Consider the following 24301-nt stretch of genomic DNA (forward strand, 5'->3'; position numbering starts at 1 on the left):
CACCAATGATGGCTTACAGTTATCTACAGCTCCAGTCCCAGGGAAATCTGATGCCCTCGTCTGGTCTTCCTAGGCACCAAGCATCACATGGTACACAGACATACATGCAGGCAAAATACTCATATACAAAGGAATACCAATATGACTTTAAATTAGAAGCCCACTCTTTTCTTTCCATATTGCTGTCTGAGACAGGGTCTCTTGTACTGTTCCCCAGCCACCTCCTTCCACTCCTAAGCACTGCAATTATTAGGCATGTTTCACACCTACTAAGAGCCTGCTCTTGTAGTTAAGCAATAATGTATCAAAAGCAAAATCGGATGGAGGCAAGTGAAAGATGAACACGTAACTTAAAAATGGTTTACTCTTTTTTTTTAAGTTTTCAAGATACCGGGGGGCTGGAGAGATGGCTCAGAGGTTAAGAGCATTGCCTGCTCTTCCAAAGATCCTGAGTTCAATTCCCAGCAACCACATGGTGGCTCACAACCATCTACAATGAGATTTGGCACCCTCTTCTGGCCTGCAGGCAAACATGCAAACAGAAACTGTATACAAAATAAATAAATCTTAAAAAAAATTATTTCTGTAAGTCTATGCATGTCACGTGTGTAGGTGCATGCAGAGGCCAGAAGAAAGCATCAGATCCCTTGGAGTGACAGGCACTTCTGTGTTGCTAACGCTGAGTTGTCTGGAAGAATACAAGTGCTATTAACCACTGATGCACCTCTACAGACTCCTGGTAGCTCAGAACTGGAGTCTGCGCTGAAAGCAACAGCCAGGTGAAATGTTTAGACCAGATTGGGAAAGGGCAAAGCACTCTGGAAAAGACCAACTTCCCAAGCGCTTGACTATCCCACAGGATGATAACAGTAGAAACAATATGTGACAGACATTCCCAGTGTTAATTGAGAATCTGATTTCTGGCTATGGCTTGGCCACCTCCTTGTGAGCTTGCGTGAGGCAGTGTCTCTACATCTATATACAGAGTTTGGATTCCACTGCTGGTTTCTCCAACACTGTCACCTAGCTCCCTAAGGAGGACAGGGTAGTTTAGATGGCTTGATTGACCATGGTTGGAATTTGGAGAACTGAGACTCCAATCTAGGCATCTTAACGCCAAAGCACAGGCCCTTAACAGGTGTTATGCCGCCTCAAGAATGGGTGCTGTACTTAACATACATAGTGCAAAGGATGCTCAAGCCTGGATGGGTACCAGGCAACTCATCCCTGAGAAAACTATGGCTGACCCTCATGAGAGCCCCAAGGACTGAGTTAGCCATAGTTATTTCTAATTCACTACATTCCTTTCCTCTTTTCCTTTCTCCATTTCTCTCTTTGTATTTTGTTTGTGTTATGTGGTAGCAGGGTGCTACTTGTTTGTCTGAGACCACTGTAGTCCAGGTTGGTCTTGAATTCACTATGAGCCAGGCTGGCCTCTATCTCAAACTGATCCTCTTGTCTTGGCCTCTTGAGTACTGGGGTTACAGATGTGCAAGTATCATGCCTACATTGAGACAGGATCTTGTCATGTAGCCGAGGCTAGTCTCAAACACAGAATTCCATTGATTTGGTCTCCGGTGTGCTAGGATGGCCAGAATGCACCAGCAAGCCCAGCTTCCTTCCTTACATTCTGAGAAGAACATGACAGATTGAGGAGAAGCAATGACAGAGAACTGAGATGTCCTATGGCTTGTTTAATGGTACACAGCTGCACGGGGATTGGGCCCAGTTTGTTTAATGGTACACAGCTGCACGGGGATTGGGCCCAGTTTGTTTCTAACTCTACATTCTCCCAACTCTACTGATTGACAGATCGTGCTGACTTTAGTTCCTCTGAGCTAAAGTCTTCCTGACCACAGCGACAACTTTAGACAAGAGGCCTGGATCCTTCAAAGCAGCTGGTCCAGTGGTAACTGGTCCTGAAGTGATTCGTGAGACCAGCAGGGCTCTTACTTCTCTGATGCGGGCCCCAAGGATGAATCCTCAGACTCCACCTATCTTGCTGAGACTCAGGTACATTCCCATCAAATCAGGATATATATCCACCTGACATAAATTGTTCTTGCTGACAGGCACTCCAGTTTAGTGACTCAACCCTGAAATCTGCTAGACGCCAACAACAAATACATTAGCTTGTAACCAGGCAACACTTGATCAAAATGAGTACAGAAGAGACAGCAAAAAACTAGGTGCATTAAAAAAAAAAGATAGTCATAGAACACTGGCCTGTTCCAGTGACCTGGGAGGGACAGAGAGGGGATAGTGGGGAGAAGACAGCTGTGGTCTAATTTGTCTTGATACTACTCTGGCACACATCTGCACCTAACTACTCCTCACTGCACAAATACAAATGCTAATAAAAATATGGAAGTATAAGTTGTCCCCTATCCATAGGTTCCGTATCTGAACCCACGGATGCAGGGTTCAATGGAACCCATATCAAAAGCATTTGGCACACATCATGTGTATCATGTAAAGCTTCTATATTTGCCTGTACCAAACATGTTCATCTAGAGATGACTTAAAGCATATGGCTACACATGTAGATATTACATACAACCACTGTAGCATCTTATATTCTATAATACTTAAGCCCCACAGAGTTGGTATCCAAGGAGAATTCTGGAACCTAAATCTAAAGATACTAAGGATGACTGTGTACATGTGTTTGTACATCACATATACATACTATATATTCACATATGGTGTATGCACTTATCAGACAGATGGTATGGACACATGTATGACTAGTGTGTATCTAGGCATGTATATATCATATACATCCTAAATGAGTTACATCAATGGCTATAAGTGAAGAAGCGAGGGGTGAGGGAAGTGGAAAGGAATGGGATGATAACAGGGGTCTCTCAGGCATTTACCACATAGCACCATCCTAGCACAGACTCCTCAAACACCAACAGAGAATGATCACATGCCGACGAGACGTCAGGCAGTTGTCTCATGCACATACATTGTTTTGTTGGCTTTTAATTTATTCTACAGCAGCTTCTTGACTATGAAGAAACGTCTTGATCTCCAGTCTTCAGGAAGACATCTAAGGGTATTTTGCAAGAAGCACTCAACCTTATTTGGGGTAGTCCCAGACTGAGTTAAGTTTTGTTTTTGTTTAGTGGTCATGTATTTTTTTTCATATAGTAAAGCAGGCGGGTTTGTCACAGGAGACGAGTTTGTAAGATCTCAGCCAAATTATTCTGCAGAACCCAAACACCTGGCTGCCACAAATCATGACTTTAATGTCTTTCTGATGAGGGCTGGATCCTGACCAAGAAGAGATGCTTAACCCAATCAGGGAAACTGAGTCATTTTTATAAAGGATCAAAGCTTTAACATTAGCATAAAAGGCTGTTAATAACTGTAAAAAGCAGAAATGCTAATTGCAAGTCAGGTCTGAAAAAAAATGCATTGTTTTTGTTTGTTTTCAAAACCTTCATTTACATTTGTGCCAGGCCCCTATTCATTTGGGCAGGATTTTTTTTTTTTTAAAACAGGGACTTACATAGCCCAGGCTCCCCTCTGTAGCTAAAGAAGACTTTGTACTAGGATCCTTCTGCTTGCCCTCCCAGGTGGAGGAATTACAGCCTTGTGCCACTGCACCTGGCTTCATGTGGCATTAGAAATGGAGCCCAAGGCTTCGTTCATGCAGGCTAGCTCCATACTCTCTGAGCTCCATCCTCAGGCCCCAGTGTTGATTTTAAACAGCAAGCTCCAGGCGCTGTCAGCTTCACAACTAGAAGAAGCTACTGTGAAGCACAGTACCAATCTTTGTCTCCAGAGAGTTTAGGCCAAGGCTGACTCGGTGCTGCAAGCCTGCTGCAGTGAACAGCTCTGTCCCCAGCTCTAGGACTGCCAAAGGACTGCTCCTCAGATAAGAGCGGAGGAAGGAATGGCAGAGGAAAGGAAGGCCAAGAGTCCTACTAACGAGCTGAAAACGCTCACCTTGGCATGGACAGTGAACTGAAATCCAGAATCCACAGCCTAACTCCACAGCCACGCCTCCATGGGATCGACGACTGCTCAGAGCATAGAACCTTGGGTTTGGAGAGTGGAAGGAACCATGGCCTTACGCTCTCATGTCTATTGGTGAACAATCATTTACTGTATTTCTGTTAAGTGTCAGGTCTTATGATAGATGCCTTGCATGAATATTTTATGGGAATCCACACACCTTTTGTAAAATTAGCCCTACTTGGTGAATAAGGGGAGATAAGACAGGGCCTCATGTAAGCTAGGCCGGCCTCAAACGTGATACACAGTCATGGATGACTGATGACGGTCCTGAACTCCCTGTCTTTCTACCTCTATCTCCTGAATGCAGGTACCACCACACCCTGCTATTAGTCCCATTTTGATCAGGAAAACGGCATCCAAAGGTCACTGTTAGGAAGTGACAGGAGTGGGATCTACACCCACAGCCTCACCCTCGTCATGGCCACGGAGTGTGATAAACCAGGGTCTGGGGAAAAGTGCTGTGGGCAGGTTCTTGGGGATTCTGGTCAAGCACAGTCTTTGATTTCACACCAAAGTGGTAGTTGCTTGGCTAGCAGAAAGGAAAGGAAAAAGAAAAGGAAGCAGCTGTCCAAATGTCTCTTCCTTTCTGACCCTGGAGCTGTGAGTCCTCAGCTTTGCTGACCAAGAAAGAATCCTAACCACCAGCATCAGAGTGCAGCACACAGCACACCAGCAGGTCTCTGCCCGTATGCTCTGGCCAGCAGCAGGCAGGCAGGCCAGCTCACAGGGCACCCCTTCTCGGAGTCTTCCCGTGCCACCACATTAACACCAATGTTGCCCGCCTGGCCTCCTGACCCAGCAGGCCTTGCCCAAAGCACAGGGGTGATCAATCATATCTGCTGGAATCCAGCCCCTGACTAAGAAGAAGTGTGAACTCCACTTGAGCACCCAGTTGTAGCCCCAGAGCAGGGGCCTCTGAGACTCAATCAACAGTTCTTTGACAGAAGCAAGACCAGGAGGCAATTGGACAGCCTCATGAAGCACTCTAAGAAGTCAGGCAGAAGGCCATGGAAGGAAAAGTCCCACTGGGGAGCAACTCCCTGATCTGGTGCACCTATCTATGGTAAACACTGGGACCAGGGTGACCAGACACAGGCCTCCTCCTTCCTCTTCAACATTCCCCCGCCTGGTCTCCCCCAGTCTCTCAATTCAGATCTGAGACCGACCCCAATTTCAACCCCTAATCCACAGAGCTCGGGAAACTTCAATTCCACACGCACCCCAACCCTTCCACCCAAAGGGTGGAGGCGCACCAGCACAGTCCTTCCTGATCCTGATCTCTCTCCCCAGAAACTCAAGTTCAAGGGCTAGGTCTCTCGGATTTTCCTCTGCCTTACACTGACACACCCCCAGATCACAGGGTACACAGTGACCCCGCGCGGGTGAACACCCCAGGTTCCCCCAGCTTGCACGCCGGGCCCCGGCGGCACAGCTGGCCCAGTCATGCAGGCACCCGCCCCGCTCTCGCCCCGCTGCACCTGCGCGGGCGCTCGCCAGGGCCGATCGCGCACCCCGCGGCTCCCCCAAGCTCGTCCCTCGCCTCTCACCAGCGCAGCGCCAGCTGTCCCGCGCCGCAGTCCGAGGCCTGGGGCACCCGCACCGCCCGCTCACGGCCGCGGCTCCAGGGCTGCCGGCCCCGCCGCCGCCGACTTCCCGTCACGTGGGCCACCGCACCGGCGCCGGCGGAGGGAGGGGCGGGCGCTAGACGGTGCCCAGGCCGCCGTGCGCCGCTGGGGGGCTCGCGTCAGGGCTCGGACGGTCCGGGACTGAGGGGTGAGCGCGCGCCGGCCAGTGCGCAGGCGGCGCCGACCCCCGACACCGCCCCGGGGAGGGCAGAGTCTCGGCCGCGCCGCCTGGGAAGAGCGGAGGAAGCGGCAGCCTCATCTTCTCCGCTTTCCCATCCATGGCTGCCTACTACGGAGCAGCGCTGGGCAAGTGGAGGCTCGGAGAAATGCCTGCTGGACAGATGGGTGGACGGACTGATAGCCCGGGCCCGACTTGGCGAGTGGGGATGCCTCCTGGACCGCAGTGTGCCAATTGGGGGCACGGCCTGTCGGTTCCCAGGCCCACTGGTAGTCCAGGCAGTAGGATTGCAGGTCCCGGAGGGAGGAGCGTCTTTGCAGGCTATCCCTTCCAAGCTGGGAGCCCCGGGGCGATTCCACCCACTTCTTTTAAGGCAGTACATCAATGGCCACTCCTTTGTGTCAAGCAGTGGTGAAGAATCGTAGAATCATTCTTCCGTGTAGAATTAAAACCCAGTTTCCTGATTAAGGGTTAGGAAGCCCCTCCAGAATCATCAGTGCTATCAGCAACAAACAAACCAGACAGGTTTCTCCAGTTATTTCCCCTGACTTGAGAACTCGCTATTGAGGTGGCTTAGGGTTCCCCCACAACCCCATGGCCCTGTTCCCAGAGTGTGTAGGAAAGATGCCACCCCAAGCCCCAAGAGTGGGCAACACACTATTCTGAAGGTTTTTTTTTTTTGTTTTTGTTTTTGTTTTTTTTTTTTTTAAAGGAGATGAGGGTCTAGAAAGACTAGCTTCTGAGGAGACCTCTACTGACTGATTATAGACTCTGAGTTCAGTGCTGTCCGGAAATTTATACCTTGTACTACCTTTACAAGGTGCATACTTCAAGTTCCCCATTTTATTGAAGCAAAGAGAAGTAAACGACTTGTCCTGAGTCTCATTCTAGTAAGATTAAAAGAAGAGACACAGAATTCAATAACACTGTATGTTTGCAACAAAAAATTAAGCTCAATTATTAAAACAGTTTATGTAACAACTTCTACATTCCACTTAGATGATCCAGGAGTGAAGAGTAATCAAAAAAAAAAGAGATGTAAATCAGAAATAAATACTTTCTTTTTTTTGTTGTTTGTTTGTTTTTTCGAGACAGGGTTCCTCTGTAAAACTTGAGAGCCTGACCTAGAACTCACTCTGTAGACCAGACAGGCTGGTCTACTCACAGAGATCCGCCTGCCTCTGCCTCCCAAGGGCTGGGATTAAAGGCGTGCGCCACCACCACTCAGCATAAATATTTTCTTCATGAGAAGGCTTACCATAGATTTTTTTTTTTTTAAATAGCAAGCTCTATTGTTGGAACATCTGTTCTTGGGACATACTGATTCATCTACATCACAAATGAACTCCCTTTAAGTAATGCCTGGACTATGAAACATGCTTAGATATCTTCATAATCTAGTTAAGTTCTTTACGTTGTTTCTTTTGGGTCCATTTTAAAAAATATATAGTGTCATGATTTTCAAATGAATGTTTTAAAAATGAGTTTTATATGTATGAGTGTTTTGCTTGCATGTATGTGCATCACGTGTGTACAGGAGCATTCAGAGCCCAGGAAAAATGCATCAGACATGGACCTGGAGTCACAGATGGCTGTGAGCCAGGTGGATGTTGGGAACCAAACTCAGGTCCCCTGTAAGAGCAGCAGGCACTTTAACTGCTGAGTCATCTCTAGCCCCTCAAATGGAACCCCTGGGCCCATATCAGACACTATAATGACAGTTCATAGGATGTGAAAAGATGTGTTCTGACAGAAGACTAAAGAAAATGAGGCATTTCCTAACTACAACTGCATGCTTCAATGGCTGACAAACAATTCCAAAAGGTAGTATCTTCTGTCTTGTGCTATGTACCCAAATTCTATCAAGTTCTCTCTCTGTTCTATCTTCTTGCATATAGAAAGCACGCAGCCAATTTTTTAAAAAAATAATTGGTGATTTAATGCATAACATTAATATACAAAAGACCCTTACTAGTTATGCTGGGGTGAAACTGGGGACCTGTTCATGTTGAAGATGCTCTTTACCACACAGCAATGTAACTAACCCCAGAAGGTCTTAATGCTAGTAATCTCTGATTCCAACATGTACCATTCTTAAGAATGTATCTAACATGGCTGACGATTAGCTAACATCGATCATGTTTGGACATCACTTTTAAAGACCAGGTTAAAGACATTTATGATTTTAAAAGTAAACATGGCTTATAATATGCTGTGTTTTGAGAGCTTTTATTGTATAATATTAGCTCATTTAATGATATATAATCATTTCATATACTTGTACTTTAGCTCTAGCAAAATAAAATTTTCAGTTATTACTCAATCAGCTACTTCCTGGGCAGCTCCTTCATGCCAAGTGCTATGTCAAAGGCTAAGTCAGACTGTCTCGGGGAGCTTACTGTTTTGAAAACCACAAAATTAGGGAGATATGCGCAATAAAAACTTACCTAACCAAACTACAACGTCAAAAATAATGTGCGTTTAGAGGCTTGGTGACAATAGAGCTCGGGTAGGAAGTGCCTAAGAATCATCCAGCACAAACTTAGTAGTTCTTGCTGTGTGGCAGGCACTGTGCTGGAGGCTGAAGACCAAAAGATAAAAAGAGGTAACATTTGAGAAAAGTGCCTTGATCTGAATGTTTGCATGCCCCACAATCCCTGCAGAAACATATTCCCCAGGATAACAGTATTAAGAGGCAGTGCCTTTAGGATAAAGTCCATGAGTGGGATTATCCTAAAGTGGAACCCTTTACCCCTCTGCCAATGTGCCATGTGGAGGACACAGTGAGGTGTCACCATCTCTGTGGAAATGGATGCGTACTCATCAGTATGTCCGCACACACTAAGACACTGAGGGATGAGAAGCACTAATATTGCCATTTACAGTGCTATAAACACTAATAGGCAAAAACACAAATCCAGAATGTGAAGCATTTCATTAACTGTTACTTTCACTTTGAAGTTCCTTGCCTTATGCTCAGATGAATTTTTGAGAAATAACACATATCTCTAGAGGTTAGGAAGACAACTCAGTCATTAAAAAAAAAAAAAAAAACTAGCCATTCTTGCAGAGGACCCAGGTTCCATTCCCAGAATCCGCATGGCAACTTACAACCATCTGTAATTCCAGTCTCAGAAAATCCAAAGCCCTATTCTGGCCTCCTTGGGCACGGGGTACATACAAAGTGCACAAACATAAAACCATAGACTACATAAATAAACATTTTTAGCCCAGTATCTTAAGGTTTACACGATCTACAACAGAATCAAAACCTAAAGTTCTTAGACAATATTTTCTCCTCAGTTACTCATTCTACAAACATTTTTATTTATTCTTTTTGTTTTGAGACAAGATTTCACAGCGTAACCCAGACTTGCCTCAGGGCTCAGGCTCCCAAGTGCTAGGATTAAGGCATGTGTCATCATCCTGGCCACCAAAACTTTCTGAGAACCAACTAAATGCAACTTGATGCACACTAGTGAACTTGGTGCGGGAGTGGCTAGAAACTCAGGGAACTTGCCCTATTCACCATCGAGGGAGGGGTGAATGAGACCCATGGCTGGTTGGTTCCCCTTGGCTTTGTCTGTTCTCTAGAGTTACCGAATCAGAATGTTAATGAGTATTTCTTTATGAAGCTCCCATCACGTTATAGTGACATTATTCTCCCCACCATGGTGGACCTTTCCTCCGGTCTGTGTCTCGACTGGAAAGCTCATATACGTCAAGAGGAGCCAGGTCTTCACAGCCCATGGGAGTCTTTTTCCTCATTGAGAAATTGGTTTTCAGTCTTTTGGTTCCTGGCTCCTGCTTTGGAGATTGGTTTTAGTATCTTTGTCATATAGTGTGGTCAAAATCTTGAAGCAGCCCTTTAGCCTGGACATACGTCAAGTGTGATCCCCATTTTTTTTTTAAAAAGAATTTCCACTCTAGGGCTTTCCCACTAGCCTAAGAAATAAACTCCAGTGAACACAGTTGGCAAAGTACAGACTCCCCAGAGCTCCCCTCTATAGAGGCTCTGCCTGGGGAGGAATAGGCGGGCATTGCAACAAGAGCCTATTTCCCTTGGGGGTAGGAAAGGATTGATATGAAACACTCATTATAGTTCCTTCTCTCATAATCTTTTTTTTTTTTTTGACTTCCGCCCCTGTGGTTTCTGCTTTAGATGCACTCAGAATAGTTCTAGTGGATTTATTTTAAGCCAGGAAGTGCTTTAGGTACTGGGAGTAGTTTTTGTTTGTTTGTTTGTTTGTTTGTTAAAAAAGACAGATCTTACCTGTCACAATATGTTTGTTTGTTTGTTTGTTTAAAAAAAAGACAGATCTTACCTGTCACAATATGTTTGCCGATGAAAAGTCTGAAGCTTCAGCTGGGGTGATGGGTCCGGAGATCCACAGGATAAGGAGTACTGCAAGGGCTTGGGACCACATTTCCAGACTATTCAACTTGCTGCTTCATGCACTGCCTTCTTGCTACATCTCCCCTGTGATGTCAATCAACAGGTTAGAAGATGGAAGAACTGGAGAGGCATTGACATACTTTAGGTGTCATCCTGACAACACTGTGAGACAATTATAATTTTATCTTGGAGATAAGACGCTATAAGGGAGGGGAAGTAGCTGTCCTCAGTGAGAGTGGGAATGGGGTTATCATCCATGGCTGACCCGCTCCAAAACTGGCCCCCTTGCCCCTTCTTTGCATTCTATGACTGATTACCTTTCTAACATCACTCGGTGCTTCACAGATACATTTCATGTATTATCCCTATTTTCTCACTCCTCAACTGTTTCCCGAGGAAGGAACTGAGGCTAAGAGACCTTCTCGCCCAATGACTGTGCAGCAATGGAAACTGGGCTTGGTTTCCAGCACAGGTTCCCTGAAAGGCACCTACTTCAGCCACTAAGACGACCTCCCAGTGAAGGAAATGGAGACAGCGATGCCACCGGTTTCATTATTATATGACGATATAAACGTTAATTTGAATGTAGAACAGCAGCACAGCGATATTACAAAGCTAAAGCACTTAATTCCAACTCGGCACATTCAGCCCAGCTTTAAGACTGCTCATTTCAGGGTAGGTCACGAGATCTCTTTTAGATCAGCTTCCTATGCACAAAAATAAAAACACTGGATTGGATATGGTTTTAAAAGGCACCAAACTTTAAAATTTCTTCCCCAGCTCTGAAATTGTTCCTATCCCTAAAGTATCACATAACAACGAGATGTCTCTCAGCTTAATCTCATAATTTAACATCTCACTCCCAGTTTGTGCATACTTTCATAGACAATTCGAACGGTTTCCAATAAAGGGATCCATTATAGAACATAAAAAATATGCGCTCAAAAACACGTATGAAGTTGCAAACTTTTAAATGTGCAAACCTCGAGGTCTCTATCTGTTTCCATGAATGATTAAAGCAAAGCAGAACAGACTTCTCACAATTATTAGAACATAGTTGAAGCCTACAACTTTTTGTCTTAAGTAAAAACTATTACTTCAATTGTAATTATTAGTCAGCGCAGAGGCCAGTTTGCTTGATTCTCGCTACTGTCAGTCTGTGATCTCCAATTACCCTTTCTGTGCCTCATTTTCCCCAACCGAGAAAACAAGCATCCTAGTAGTACACCAGGCTGTTCTGCGGAATAACTGTGTCGCTGCCACTTTTTCTGCTAGTTGTCACTTTTCACGTGTGAGCTGGTTGCTTTAAAGTATCGTTCCAGGGGAAACAAAACTTGGATGCTTAGGTGCGGGGATTACAGAGAATTAATTCTACGACCTGGCCATATCGGGCTTACTTTATGTAGAAGGGAAATTAGGCCATCAACGATAGAGACATCGTAAAAAGCGAAAAGAAGGACGTGCCAATCGGGGGTCAGTCGCTTCTGTCTCTCCAAGCAGCAGTCGGGAGAATCCCTGCGGCCTCTGCCATGGGACGTCACAGGAGGCGCGACCAATGGCCGCCCGCTCCGGTGGCTCGCCTTCCGTATTTCCGACGCGGCCCGACCCGGCCGCCCTGAGCTCGGCATCCTAGCCCATCCTGTCGGCTGAGCTGCCTCAGCCAGGGAAGTCGGCCCCACACTCCACCCTCCGCAGAAGGCATCAGGGCTCGGGCGACGCCTGAGTGAAACCGGAGTCCCCGCCCCCCATATGTCACTTCCGCCGCGGTGCCTTGTGGGTAGCCGGCCGGGGTCTCCTGGCGACGACCATGGAGGGGGATGTGGGGCGGGTCGTAGCTGCACGGAAGCCGAGCTGATGCTTGCACCCCTGAGCTGCTGTCCCCAGGAGTTCCTCCTTCTCACCCTGGAGCAAGGTGGGGGCATTCGGGCCCGACTGAGGACCGACGGGCAGCCGGGAGGACGGGCAGGCATGCGGGAGGCTCGTGGCCGCTCCCCGCCCACACAGATCCGGTTGGGGCTTGCCTAGCTCGCAGCCCCAAAGGAAACCTCGAGAGAGTGGCGGAATCCCCGAAAAAACAAAAACCAATCCTCGATAGCTCGGGAGAGGGCGTCTCGTACGACCGTCCGCTGCCTCTGTGCAAGCAACGGCCTACAGAAGAGAGGGACTGGGGGAACAGACAGGCGGGAGAAGTCTGGTGCAGCCAGGGCTGGATCCAGAGCATCTTCGAGAAATAGTCTGTTACGTCAGCTTGTCGCCTCCCTTAGAGACCCAGAAACTGAGTCCCCAGAGAGATGGTCTTACTTCCTAAGGAGCACTATGTGGACACGGTCCAACCGTTAGGGAGAACTTGAGGCACCTGGGCTTTCCCGTCCTGCTTTCCCTCCCCCCCCCCCAAGCTGGCGTGACCTAAGATAATAAACAAAACACCAAAGAAGAAAAACGTGATCAGTTTTATCCAAATTGATGGAATTGATGGAACTAGGGTTTTATGTGACACGCTTTGTTTCCATGTTTTTTTTTCTTCCTCTAACTATCCTATGTTTATTAACTGCAGTTCCCCATACGTTATTTTAAAGGTGGCCTTTAGCCCGTGGTTCTGAAGATTTTAAGCACTCCAGGATTAGCGAGGTCTTACTGAAACATATACTGAGCTCCATCGTCAGTGTCTCATTAAATAGGTTCCGGATGTACCCCGAAAGTGCATTTTAACTAGTTCTTGTTCTTGACCCAAGAACAGCACTTTTTCTTCGAGACAGAATTTCTCTGTAACTTTGGAGCCTGTCTTACTAGATTAGGCTGGCCTCGAACTCACAGAGATCCTCCTGCCTCTGCCTCTCTTTAACCTCTGGGATTAAAGGCCTGTGCCACCCGGCTAAGGACAGCAAGTTTTAAACCCTGCTGCTAGAAGCCAGCTTTTCAGTGCTTACAGACAAATGACATCGTCTGGGAATGTTGTGCAAGAGCTTCAGGGTACTCCACCCCGAGTGAATTCAAGATGAAGGTCAGCAATACACTATATGAAGAAGACATGATTTAATATTTTAAAAGTGGAGTAGTCAGCCTAGTCAGCTGGCATTGATTTTTTTTTTTCAGTTTTACAAAGTATACATTTCTTCAGCTTTTGCTATGTGTTTTGCATTAGTGTACTTCATGATGTTGAGAGGAAGTTGGGGAATGCGAGAAAATGGGGTTATTTAGGCATGCGTGGTTGGACAGTGAGTTGAGTGGTGGAAATGTGGGTGGGGCATGGTGTTCTGTTACTGTCGTCAAAATGGGGGGTTCAGTTGCCTTCTGCAGGAGTAGTTTAAGCTCATTTCAAAAGCTGCAGGAGACTGTCATTTCAAAAAGCTGTACAGAGATCTCATTTCAAAAAGCAATATAGGAAAAATTTCTCTGTCGTCTGTCTGTCCCCCCCCCCCCTCTCTCTCTCTGTGTGTGTGTGTGTGTGTGTATGTATTGGGATGGGGAGGTCTCCACGGTAAATAGGTAGTGCTTGGCATGCATAAAGGAACTGAGTTTAGTTCCCAGCACCAAACAAAAGAAACATAAAACAAAAAACAGGTACCCACCCCTCACATTAAAGAAACATGAGAAATAAACACAGGGTGAGACTGAGCTCCTACCCCACCAATTTGACCTTGATGATCATACTCAAGTTGTTTATGGACAGAATATGCATGGATACCTTTCTTTGTCTAATGTTCCTCAGATAACGCCCCATTTTCATTTAGATTGAGGTGGTGGTGGGTGGCGGTGGTAATGGTCCCTGTACCTACTAGAATTGGACAGTTTCTGCAGAAGTCCTTTACAGTGAGGGCATGTGACCACTCTAAGATCAACTTAATATTTGTGGAGTTTAGTGGGTCTTTAATACCCTATCTAATAATACCTTACAGGACTCTTAAATGGATATAATTGTGAAAATAGTTTGATAACTTATTTAAGCATAATGCTTTTTACCGTGTTATGGAGATAGGTAGTTTTCAATAAAAAGATGCTGTCTTGAGATAATTTTGTCTCCTCTCGCACAGAAGAGCGTAGCTGTTGAAAGTGACGCAAGAGTTGAACAAGGACAGCCTCACTGACCTCTACGTCCGGCACGCCATGCCGCTGCCCCAGAGGGAGTTGCCGAGGAGTAGATGGGGCAAGATGATGGAAGAAGAAAAGAGAACACCATGAACTAAAAACTGAGACCAAAAGGTACTTTCTAGTGGTTTTAGGTTTCATGGCTTCATCTATCCTTCATGGACTGAAGGGTTTGTTTTTGTTTTGTTTTGTTTTTCCTACCAGATAAATTTAGCCCCCCCCCCCAAAAAGACATTCATTTGGTAATTGTTAATGGAACACCAAAGTGCTGTGATTGCTGTAGCCGACAATGTTGACATCCCTTCTTTCATGCTTTCATTGAATATGTGCTATGGAGACAGGTAAACCATAGAGAGGTAATGGCAGTTTGGGGTAAACTAGCCAACAATGCTTCATTACAGAGTGACATTCAGTAGAACAGACCTGTTAGAAATAGAGATTTGTCTCTTGTTCACTCTCTGAGAACCTGGATCCACAGAGTGCCCGCATGTATCAGGTCTAGGTTTGGAAAGAGATGGAAGTAAAACATCTACTATGAGTGAATGGTAGGGATTGTGGGTTCAAGCAGAACTTGTGGATTTGGTGACCAGTGAGAAGGTTTTTGAGGCAGTGGTAGTGGCACTAGATGGCGTTTTAACAGGATCACCCTCCCTACTGAACTGAGAAGTAATTTAAGATGGGCAGTTGCAAGGATGGTTTTGGAACTCAATAAAGAAGGCCATGCTGTAACGCAGGCAATAAATGATAGTTTATTTATAAATGAAAGTAGGTGATCCGATGGGCTAGGGTCTAGATGTATTTTGTAGGTAGAACCAGTAGTATTTGTTGACTTTTGAGGAAAAAGAGGAGTCAGGTAAGACTTGACTAATGTGGAAATGAAGAGTCTGTTACCTAACTTCAGGCATTGTCTTTTAATTCTTAGAAGACTTAAGTTTCAGAAAAAAATTATCATAAAAACTGTAAGCAAATTATTTTTTAAAAGAAAATTACATAGTATTAATGAATGTTACTTATTACCTGGTGAGGATGGCATTCTAAAGAGTGTTTGCTCTAATATGTATTATGTATATATGTATGTATTATGTAATATGTTAGTATGATCAGTACTCGGGCTTTCTCTACTCTCTATGTAAGGCTCTGTCATGGGCAATGCACTAGCGATTGTTAGGGTGAGGGCTGGAGGACTGGGGAGGCAGGGAGGCTGTGAGGTCTAACTTGATCCCTCGTGGGTCTCTTAGCTGAGGTCACTGGGCAGCGTGAACGTAGTTGGATATATGTATGCTCTTAGTCTTGGGGAAAAGGAATACGGATATAATCTTGCCTTTGAGGCAGGAGTGATTACATTTAGTACAGGCTACACATTAGTGTAACTTTCACAAGCCTCTGAACTGTTACATATACCTTTCATTTTGTGTTACTTGTTTACATTCTTAAACTCAAGCACTGTTATTAGCACATTCCGGCACTTGTCCTAGTAATAAACAAACTTTGAATGCTGATCATTGTAGTGAGAACGGGCGGGGGGGCTGTATCCCGCCACCCGGCTAGCTTTACCCGAAATAATTACACGGAAACTGTATTCTTTTAAAACACTGCCTGGCCCATTATCTGTAGCCTCTTATTGGCTAATTCTCACATCTGCTTTTAACCCATATTTAGTAATCTGGGTAGCACCACGAGTTGTGGCTTACCAGGAGAGATCTTAACCTGCGTCCACTCGGAGAGCAGCAGCATGGAGACTCACTATGGCTACTGAAGCATCGCCCCACTCCTGCTACCCAGCAATTCTGTTCTGTCTACTCCGCCTACCTAATTTTCTGTTCTCTTAAAGGGCCAAGGCAGTTTTCTTTATTAATAATGAAAGTAACACATAGACACTCCTCCATCAGATCATACTTTCCTTCAAAGCTAAACTGTGTGTGACAGCCCCTGGGTATTAGTTTGGAAAAGATTTGGCTCTATTTTAACAATTAGCGGTTTGGGGGCTGAGTTTCAGCTTAGCTGTAGAACACTTACCTAGAAGTTTACAAGGTCTGAGTCTGACATCCAGCACCATATGACCCCTGCCCCAGCCCCACTCATGCACATACCCAGAACTTTACAATTTGGCTCTGGAACCAGGACGTTATAGTTGCAAGGATTTAGAAGTATCCTGTTTTGTTGAACTCATTGTTTGTGTGGAGAAACTGAGATCCAGAGGAATGCCCTAACTTGCCCAAGGTGACACACAGTCTATTAGTTGCATTTCTGTTGCTGTGATAAAGCACCATAGCCAGGGCAGCTTATGGGAGGAAGAGTTTATTTGGCTTATGACTCCGGAGGGCAGAGAATCCATCACCATCCCAGGGGGAGCAATGTAGAAAGCAGGTGTGGCAGCAACAGGTGAGGGCTCACATCTCAAACTTCACACAGGAAGCAGAGCAAACTCCAAATGGCACAGGTCTCTGAGTCAGTGGTTTTTAACCCTTGGTTCTTGACCTTGGTTCAACCAGGTTGAAGTACCCTTTCCAGTAAGACCTATGGAAACAGAGATATTTACATCACAGTTCATAGCAGTAGCAAAATTATAGTTATAAAGTAGTAATGAAAAACTGTTATGGTGGAGGTCAGCACCATGAGGAACTGTATAAAGGATCACAGCATTACGAATGTTGAGAAACACTGCTCTAGAGCCTTGTGGCTCCACAATGCCGCCCTCCCTCAGATGATGGAACTGACCTAAGATGAGGGTGGGCATGGAGACCTCGCCATGCCTGAATGAAGAATAAGGCTGTGTTTCATGGTATGAAGCCTGCTCCCTTGGTCTACAAACACCATGCACTTAGTTTACAGCAGATTTATAGAGTACTTGTGCTCTGTACACAATAAATTAGCTTACTGAAGCGTCCCTACGGCCCCAGCCTTTGCTTTCACTCATCCCCACCCCATCGTTCATCCAGAGCGGTACCCAGCCCTGCAGGCTCCATTCCCTGCAAGTGCCCTGTGCTGGCTACCGTTCAAATCTTTTATACCTTGTTTTTATTCTACACGCTCTACACTTTAATCCACAAATCTTCACAGTTACCTGCAATATTCAGGCCTGTGCTTCGGAGGCAATGAGATGCACCAATTAATTAACCAGTGGTCATGATGACTCATCAAACCTCATACTTAAAACTGTACAATATTTTAATCACTCATTATAAAGTGTCCAGACATTAGAGACACTTGGTGTTTACAATAAGGTTTCTCTTTGTTGTTTGTGAGCTACCACTGTGGGAGTCTTGTTGCTGTTTTTATAGTTTCTCTTTGTAAAACAATAATTGATTGCAATTGCCTGGTCAGGATAGCAGTACCAATAAGCTGCTCTTTTTTATTATGGAGCTAATTAATATTTATTTACCATACTTTTTTATTTGTTTGATACAATACCAAGATCAAGGCAATTTGTAGAAAGAGGGGTTTACTGTTCCAGAAGGATGCGTCCAAGATGAGATCACGGCAGCAGGCTGACACAGTTGAGAGCTCACATCTTGAACTGTAGGCAGGAAATAGAGGACAAACTGGGATTGGCAGGAGTCTTTAACTCTCATACCCTCCTTCACTGAGGTACTTCTCTAGCAAGGTCACACCTCCTAAACTGCCCAAGCAGCATCACCAAATAGAGATCAAGGCATTCAATTCCCAAGACTATGAGGGGCATCCCATTCAACATTTTAGAAATGTTTTTATAAAAGATGATAGAATTTATCATAAAGAAATATTTTTTACTTTAAAGCACTAGAAAATTGTTTCTTTGGACCTGTAAGTCTTGTTTCCAATAGTTCCCTTTACCTCAGTCTGGTCAGTAAATTTTGTTGCTTATTATTCTGCTCTGCCAGCCCATGTGGTGCTTCTCAAGAGAATGTCTCTGATTTCAGGAGTAGTGCCTGTGGATGGACTAAGGAAAAGACCCCTCATTGTGTTCGATGGGAGCTCAACAAGCACGAGCATCAAAGTGAAAAGGACGGAGAACGGAGCAGAGGAGCGCCTCAAGCCTCCCGCCCAGACAGGCTCCACCCGGGATGGCCCTGCAGAAGTTACCCAAATTCTCTTTCAGGGGTTTCACACCCTAGTTTTGTTTTCTAATTTGCCTATGAACAATAAAATGGAGCACAATAATAATGACACTAAACAGAACCATGACTTAACACATAGGAAAAATCCTTCCGGTCCTGTGAAGTCACCAGCCTTTGTCCCCTGTGGAACTACTCCCGTGAAATTAAAGCGGCTGCTCCTAAGGAAGAGACAGAGACCACGGTAAGTGTGGGGTGGCTTTCTTATTGACCATGGCACCAAGCACCTACTCTGCAGCCCCAGGTCAGCAAACTATGCCTTTTTGCCTTTTATTGGGGATGGGATGCTAAAAAACAAGCCTATTTCCTATTTAAAGGATTAAGATCTGAAACAGTTTAGAGTTTAAAATTTGACTCCATGTCAAACTATCGTGGAATTTTGATAGTTAAGCTGACACCTTTTCCTTACTATGATGTTGTAAAGGGTCGCCCTGAGACCAGTCCCTCTGTAGCAGGGAAGACTTAGTGGATCCACCCACACAGAACCCACTGAAGCCCTGAGAGAATGCTCCCTCCCCCCCTCCCAAGCCTCTCAGTTCTCCCCAGTAGGTACTACTGGTAGCAGTACAGCATGCCTCACTGGCTGAGCGTGGCAGAGGAACAGAGGGTGGGATCCCTATGACTCAGTGAGTGCCATTCCAGGGTTGGGTGGGTGCTGCATCTCTGTGGCTCATCAGCTTGAGAATGCTTGACTCTACCGTCTACAGTGCCCCTTGCTTGCCCTTTAACTCTGCGGTAGTCTGTTTGGTTTTGGTTTGGATTTTTGAGACAGATTTCTCAGTGTGTGTTCCTGACTGTCCTGGAACTCACTCTGTAGACCAGGCTGGCCTTGAATTCACAGAGATCCACGCTGCTAAAGTGGGCACTACCACCACCCACAGTAGTCTGGTTTTATGTCTCAGTGCTCATATATTTGAATCCTGGAATCTAAAAATCTACAATAATTATTGTTTTTGAAAGTTCTCTGCATTTCTTTCTATGTAAAACGAATGCAGGAAGGCAGATTTCCTAAAATTTTCTGTCTAGGGATTAAAATGCTAAATACTCATTTGTTAGTGAGGCTCAGAATGCTACTGACTGTGGCAGCTCATTTATGCAGTAGTGTTTGGGCCTGGGCCTTAAATCTGTTTGTACTTATATTAAACATACCCTAGAGACTGCTCTTCCCTAAACACCAGCTTGCTTTACTTTGGAAGGATAGAGGAATTCTGAGGGGAGTCTCTCACATACGTTGGTGTCTACCACACTGAAGTGTCTGGGTGGGTGCCTGGTTTGTGCACGAGCCACGGGTGCGTGGCTCCCAGTTAGGTGGTAGACCACACTTTGGTTACAGGGCATACATGGCACACCAGTCTGGCCATACTTGTGTTAACCACCTGCAAGACAGGAAGAATGTGGGATTGAAAGGTAGAAAAGTAAGCACATCTGAAATACAGTTACTATGAGGAGTGAGCCTTGAGTTCACTCAACATAAATATACATTTATGTTGCTATGATCTCTGTATGTTTATGAATATGTACCATTTAGAATGTAATATTTTAGTTACCATTTCTCACCCAGTTTAGAATTGTGGTGTTGGTGAAGGAGGTGGGCTAGGTGGGGAAGAGGCAAGTTGCAGCAGCCAGACTTCTCAACTCTGCCCATTAGAGTCACTGTAAGAGCTTCTAGAAAGCCAAGAGAGGCCTGTACCTCTATCTTCTGCAGTTAATGGTACTACTGTGGGATGAGGGTCAGGTGCTGTGTGTGTGTGTGTTGCGTGTGCGCGCGCGTTGCGATACCGGTGCAGAACATTTGAGAACCAGGAAATAGACAAATGGGAGCCAGAAGGTACTTATTTTTTAATTGGGCACCATCCCCACTAGGTGGCAAGCAGAGCTCTTGTAGTGGCTTAGCCTGGCCGCTCCTGACTGAGTGCCTGTCCCTATTAGCTGTTCTGAGGCATCTGCCTTTGTAACTGGTTCTGCTCCTGTCTTCCAGAATGCCCTGAAGCCTCCAGAAACAAAGAGGAAGATACAGCACGTCACGTGGCCATGAAGGGCGCATCTGGGAAGTCACCAGAGCTACAGCTGCAGTTTTCAGATGAGTCCACAGTGTTTACTGAGGTCCTGATCACTGTGGGATTTTCTTGAGGTTTAAAATAGGTTTGGGAAAAAAATAAAAATATTGTCCCTCCCTTCCCCCATTCCTTCTTTCCTTCCTTAAAATTCTTGATTTTCATGTCCCAATTAGGGAGGATTTTTTTTAAAAATATATAACTTTGTATACATCCTTTATAAATTTCTCTTCCCAAGCAAAAGCATATATCAGTTCGCCGTATTCTGGGAAATATTACCACCTTTTTCGTGAAGGGCTCACCTAGAAAGTGTTGATGGTGTTGCTGGAAAGCATTCTGCTCTTTGGTTGCTAGCGCTACTTTGTCCCACGGAAGGCAGGAGGGACGTCAGGGCTTGCTGTCACTTCCCTCTCAGCATCTGAAGCTGCTCATGCATTTTTAGAATGTTTCTGTCATGCAAGGTCTTGCCTGCTCTTTTCTTGTGCGTCTTGACATCTCATTGTGAGTTCAGCTATTTCTTTCTGAGCTTTACCTTGTTAAAATGAGACTGACTTTCAAAGCCTTCAGGCTGGGTGATCATGTGAGAGGCAGTTCTTGACAGGCAGAGAGCGTGGGATGAGGGGTGCTAGAATTGTAGACATTAGGAAGGTCCGGACCATGTGGCAGTGGTCGGGGAGGGTGGACAGTCATTGTTGTCAGGCCATTGGAATTGGAATTCACTGTAGAGTGCAGCACAGAAGTGGACTTCTAACTGAATGAGGTTCCTGTGCTATAACCCGGCTTCCTGCAGGACTGTCCCATGCAGGCTTATTTTTGTGCAAGTAGCATCATCCACTTGTATAATAATGGCAAGTGAAAACATACTATTTGCTTTGCATTCATGTCTTCTAGTATCTTCTCCTGCCTTTATATTCTAACTAAGAGCAAAGATACTTTATACCTTTTCCATGTGTAATCTTGAGATTGTATTGTTTACTTTGTTGGTAGACCTTAGGTCATCTCCTTTTTTTGATTTGTTAAAACACGTGTTTTAGATCAGTTATTGACTAGCCTTACAAACCATAATTCAGCCTTGCAGGTACGTACTGTTCTCAGACATCAATCCTGTAGTTTTTAGTGTTCTGCTTTTTTTCCAGACTTTGTACACATAAGACAAATTTGATGCATATTAAGTGTTGCATGAGTTGTTGATGCTACAGTAAAATTTAAATATATTGTTATCTGCAGGGCTGATTAATTAACATTGTTGATGGGAAACTGTGCTCCTACATGTAGTTGTCAAGGGAGATTTTAAAAGTGCAGCTTTTAGAGTAGAATGACATATTATATTTTATATTCAGGTTGACCCTTCTGCTTCTCCACCGGCATTTCTCTCTTTGAAGAGAGAGTTAGCCATTTGACAGTTTTAAGTCAGTGGGAACTTATTTTTAGTTACTCAGTGAAATTAATTTTTTAATTTGTATATTTAACTTACAGAGTAGGTTGGTAATAACAGCTGAACTGTGTAACATTGTTGCTTCAAATTGAAGTTTATACTACGAACATTCAGCATCTACACTCACATAGCAGGATTTTATTGAGCTGTTTGAGTTTGAGAGGTGGAGAAGCATTGAACCAGGCACTGTGTATTACGTACTCTCTCTGTCACAGCTCTGTGCCTCCTAAAGGGATCGTGGAACTTGGCTCCCTCCATGTGATGAAGCATGCCAGGCCCTGGGAATCTGGAGAAGGCAACCATGGGAGTCTCGTTCTGAAGTGTTTCCATGTGGGTTAGAAGGATCTCAGTGTGAGTGGCTGAGCCATTCTGGAGTAACTTCACTTACTAACATAGGGTTAGTAGTGTTGCATTCCGATTCTGTATCCCAATGAGGCCAGCTGTTCTGATTACTGGGTTGGGCGAAACAAATGCCACTAGCATCAGTGGGTAGCCTGTGAGGTACAAGAGGTACCACATCTGCCATCGGCAAGTCGGCCGTGCTCTTTTCTCCTACTGTGTATATCCTACTCTCGTTTCCATTCTCCTTTTTCTCTAGGTCTCAGACTTAGATTTGCAAATTATATTGTGTCTGTGACCTTACTCCATTTGCTAAAGGGGTGAAGACAGTCTGACCCCAGTCCTCTTACATCTGAGGCATCATAGACCACTGTGTGGGTCCTGCAGTCTGAAGCCCTGCAGCACCAGGGCACTACTTGCTTCCCAAGGCTGTTACAGCAGCGTAGTTTTCCAGAGTAGCCTTACTGGTCTAGACAGCTGCCGGACACTGGAAGAGCAGCTTACTCACATGAGGCTGTATGTGCTGGTGTTAAAATCTTCAAGAATTGAAGTTTTTATTTGAAATTCTATTTTGGTTGACTTAAGTTTGAGAGAACAGTTCTAAACTGATGTAGAGACTCATTCAACAGCAATGAATATTTAAAACTTACATTAAGTAAAACTGCCAGTAGATTAACTCATCCCCATGTGTTTAGAGCTTCCCTCTACATACTGCTGTGGAACTTGAGCATTGTTGAGTTGCTACTATTGGTCAACATGTTTTTTAAGTGTGCTTTTACTAAATGCTTGTGTAAGTTTTGTAATTCAGTATAGAAAAGGTTGACCTTGAATGTACGTTTTTGTATGTATAGTCTTTAAGTAGCCCTGTCCTTATTTAAATAACTGAATAAAATTATCTTGGAGCAGATCTGTCATTTGCAAAACAATAAATGGAAAATATTCATTTAAGTTGATGTGGACTGAAGAAAACTGCTTCAGGAAGTATCATTGTAGCATAATCTTTTCAACATTGCATTCATTGTGCTCAACACAGCCCGACCTGATGACCTGTTGTAATCAAGAGGGCAGTTAATGATGTCATGGTTGAGACATCTTGATTAACATAAAGATGCATATCCCCAAGTCTTCCTGAAGAATGAGTAAATGGGACAAAGCAGAACTTGATTAAGAGACTTAGGGCAAATGACCTGAAGTCACCAGCGCCCCCCTCTCCCAAAGGCGAGCACTTTGCAGAGGTGGCCCCACCACAGCCCTCTTGCTGACATACACCTCTTCAGTGCAGGAGTACAGCCCTGAGCTTAAATGACTGATTCCTTAGCCAGAATCTTAATGTTACTGCATTTGAAGAATGAAGTTCTAATCAAGGAACTTGGAAGATATTTTGGTAATTTGCCATTTTGAACAACAACAACAACAAAACTGCAAAGACAAAACTCTCCTTGCTTTTGGTTGATTTTTACTAGTGTGCTTTATGAACTGAAATGTCTTTAATCTTTTTAGTTGCTTAATAACTTAATTTCCTTATTGTGAAACAAAACTTAAAAATGTGAGTTACTCTGTATTTTTAATGCCTGATATTGTGTATCTTAGGGGTTGAGTGAGGTGTTTCAGTTACTGATTCCATGGAGAAGGTAGGTCAATGAACATGGAAATGATGAGGTGTAAACCATAATTTATTCAGTAATCTATGTATAGATGCAAGGAAACTATGCTTGGGTTATGGCTGAGTTACTTTTCTATAGCTGTCATAAAACACTATTCCCAGGAAGCCAGGTGACCTCCACCAGAGCAATCTCTGCTGGAGCAGCCTGAACGAGCAAGCTCTGCCGGAGCAGGTATGAGGGAGTGTACCTCTGTGGGACCAGGCTGAGCCAGCAGCTTCCACAGGTGCAGGCCCAAGCAGGAACCTCCGCTGGAGCAGGCCTAAGCCAGCAACCTCCACTGAAGCAGATCCCAGCCAGAGACCTCAGCCAGAGCAGGTACGAGGGAGTGACCTCCACAGGAGGCAGGCCCAAGTGAGCAACCTCTGTGGGAGCAAGCCTGAGCCAGGGGACATCCACGGGAG

The 24301-nt window shown here is 44.9% G+C and overlaps 1 protein-coding gene across 1 annotated transcript; it reads left to right on the plus strand.

Annotated features, from left to right (window-relative positions):
• Positions 1–4446: 4446 nt before the first annotated feature.
• Positions 4447–23131, plus strand: C9H2orf49 (chromosome 9 C2orf49 homolog). The gene is given in 10 exon segments (XM_042055767.1): positions 4447–4629; positions 4675–4851; positions 7370–7426; positions 11924–12135; positions 14256–14292; positions 14294–14386; positions 14388–14428; positions 18197–18561; positions 18564–18592; positions 20387–23131. Coding segments are annotated over 10 exon segments (1251 nt in total). The 3' UTR covers positions 20444–23131.
• Positions 23132–24301: the final 1170 nt, after the last annotated feature.

Source organism: Arvicola amphibius, chromosome 9, assembly GCF_903992535.2.
Source record: "Arvicola amphibius chromosome 9, mArvAmp1.2, whole genome shotgun sequence".
Taxonomy (NCBI): domain Eukaryota; kingdom Metazoa; phylum Chordata; class Mammalia; order Rodentia; family Cricetidae; genus Arvicola; species Arvicola amphibius.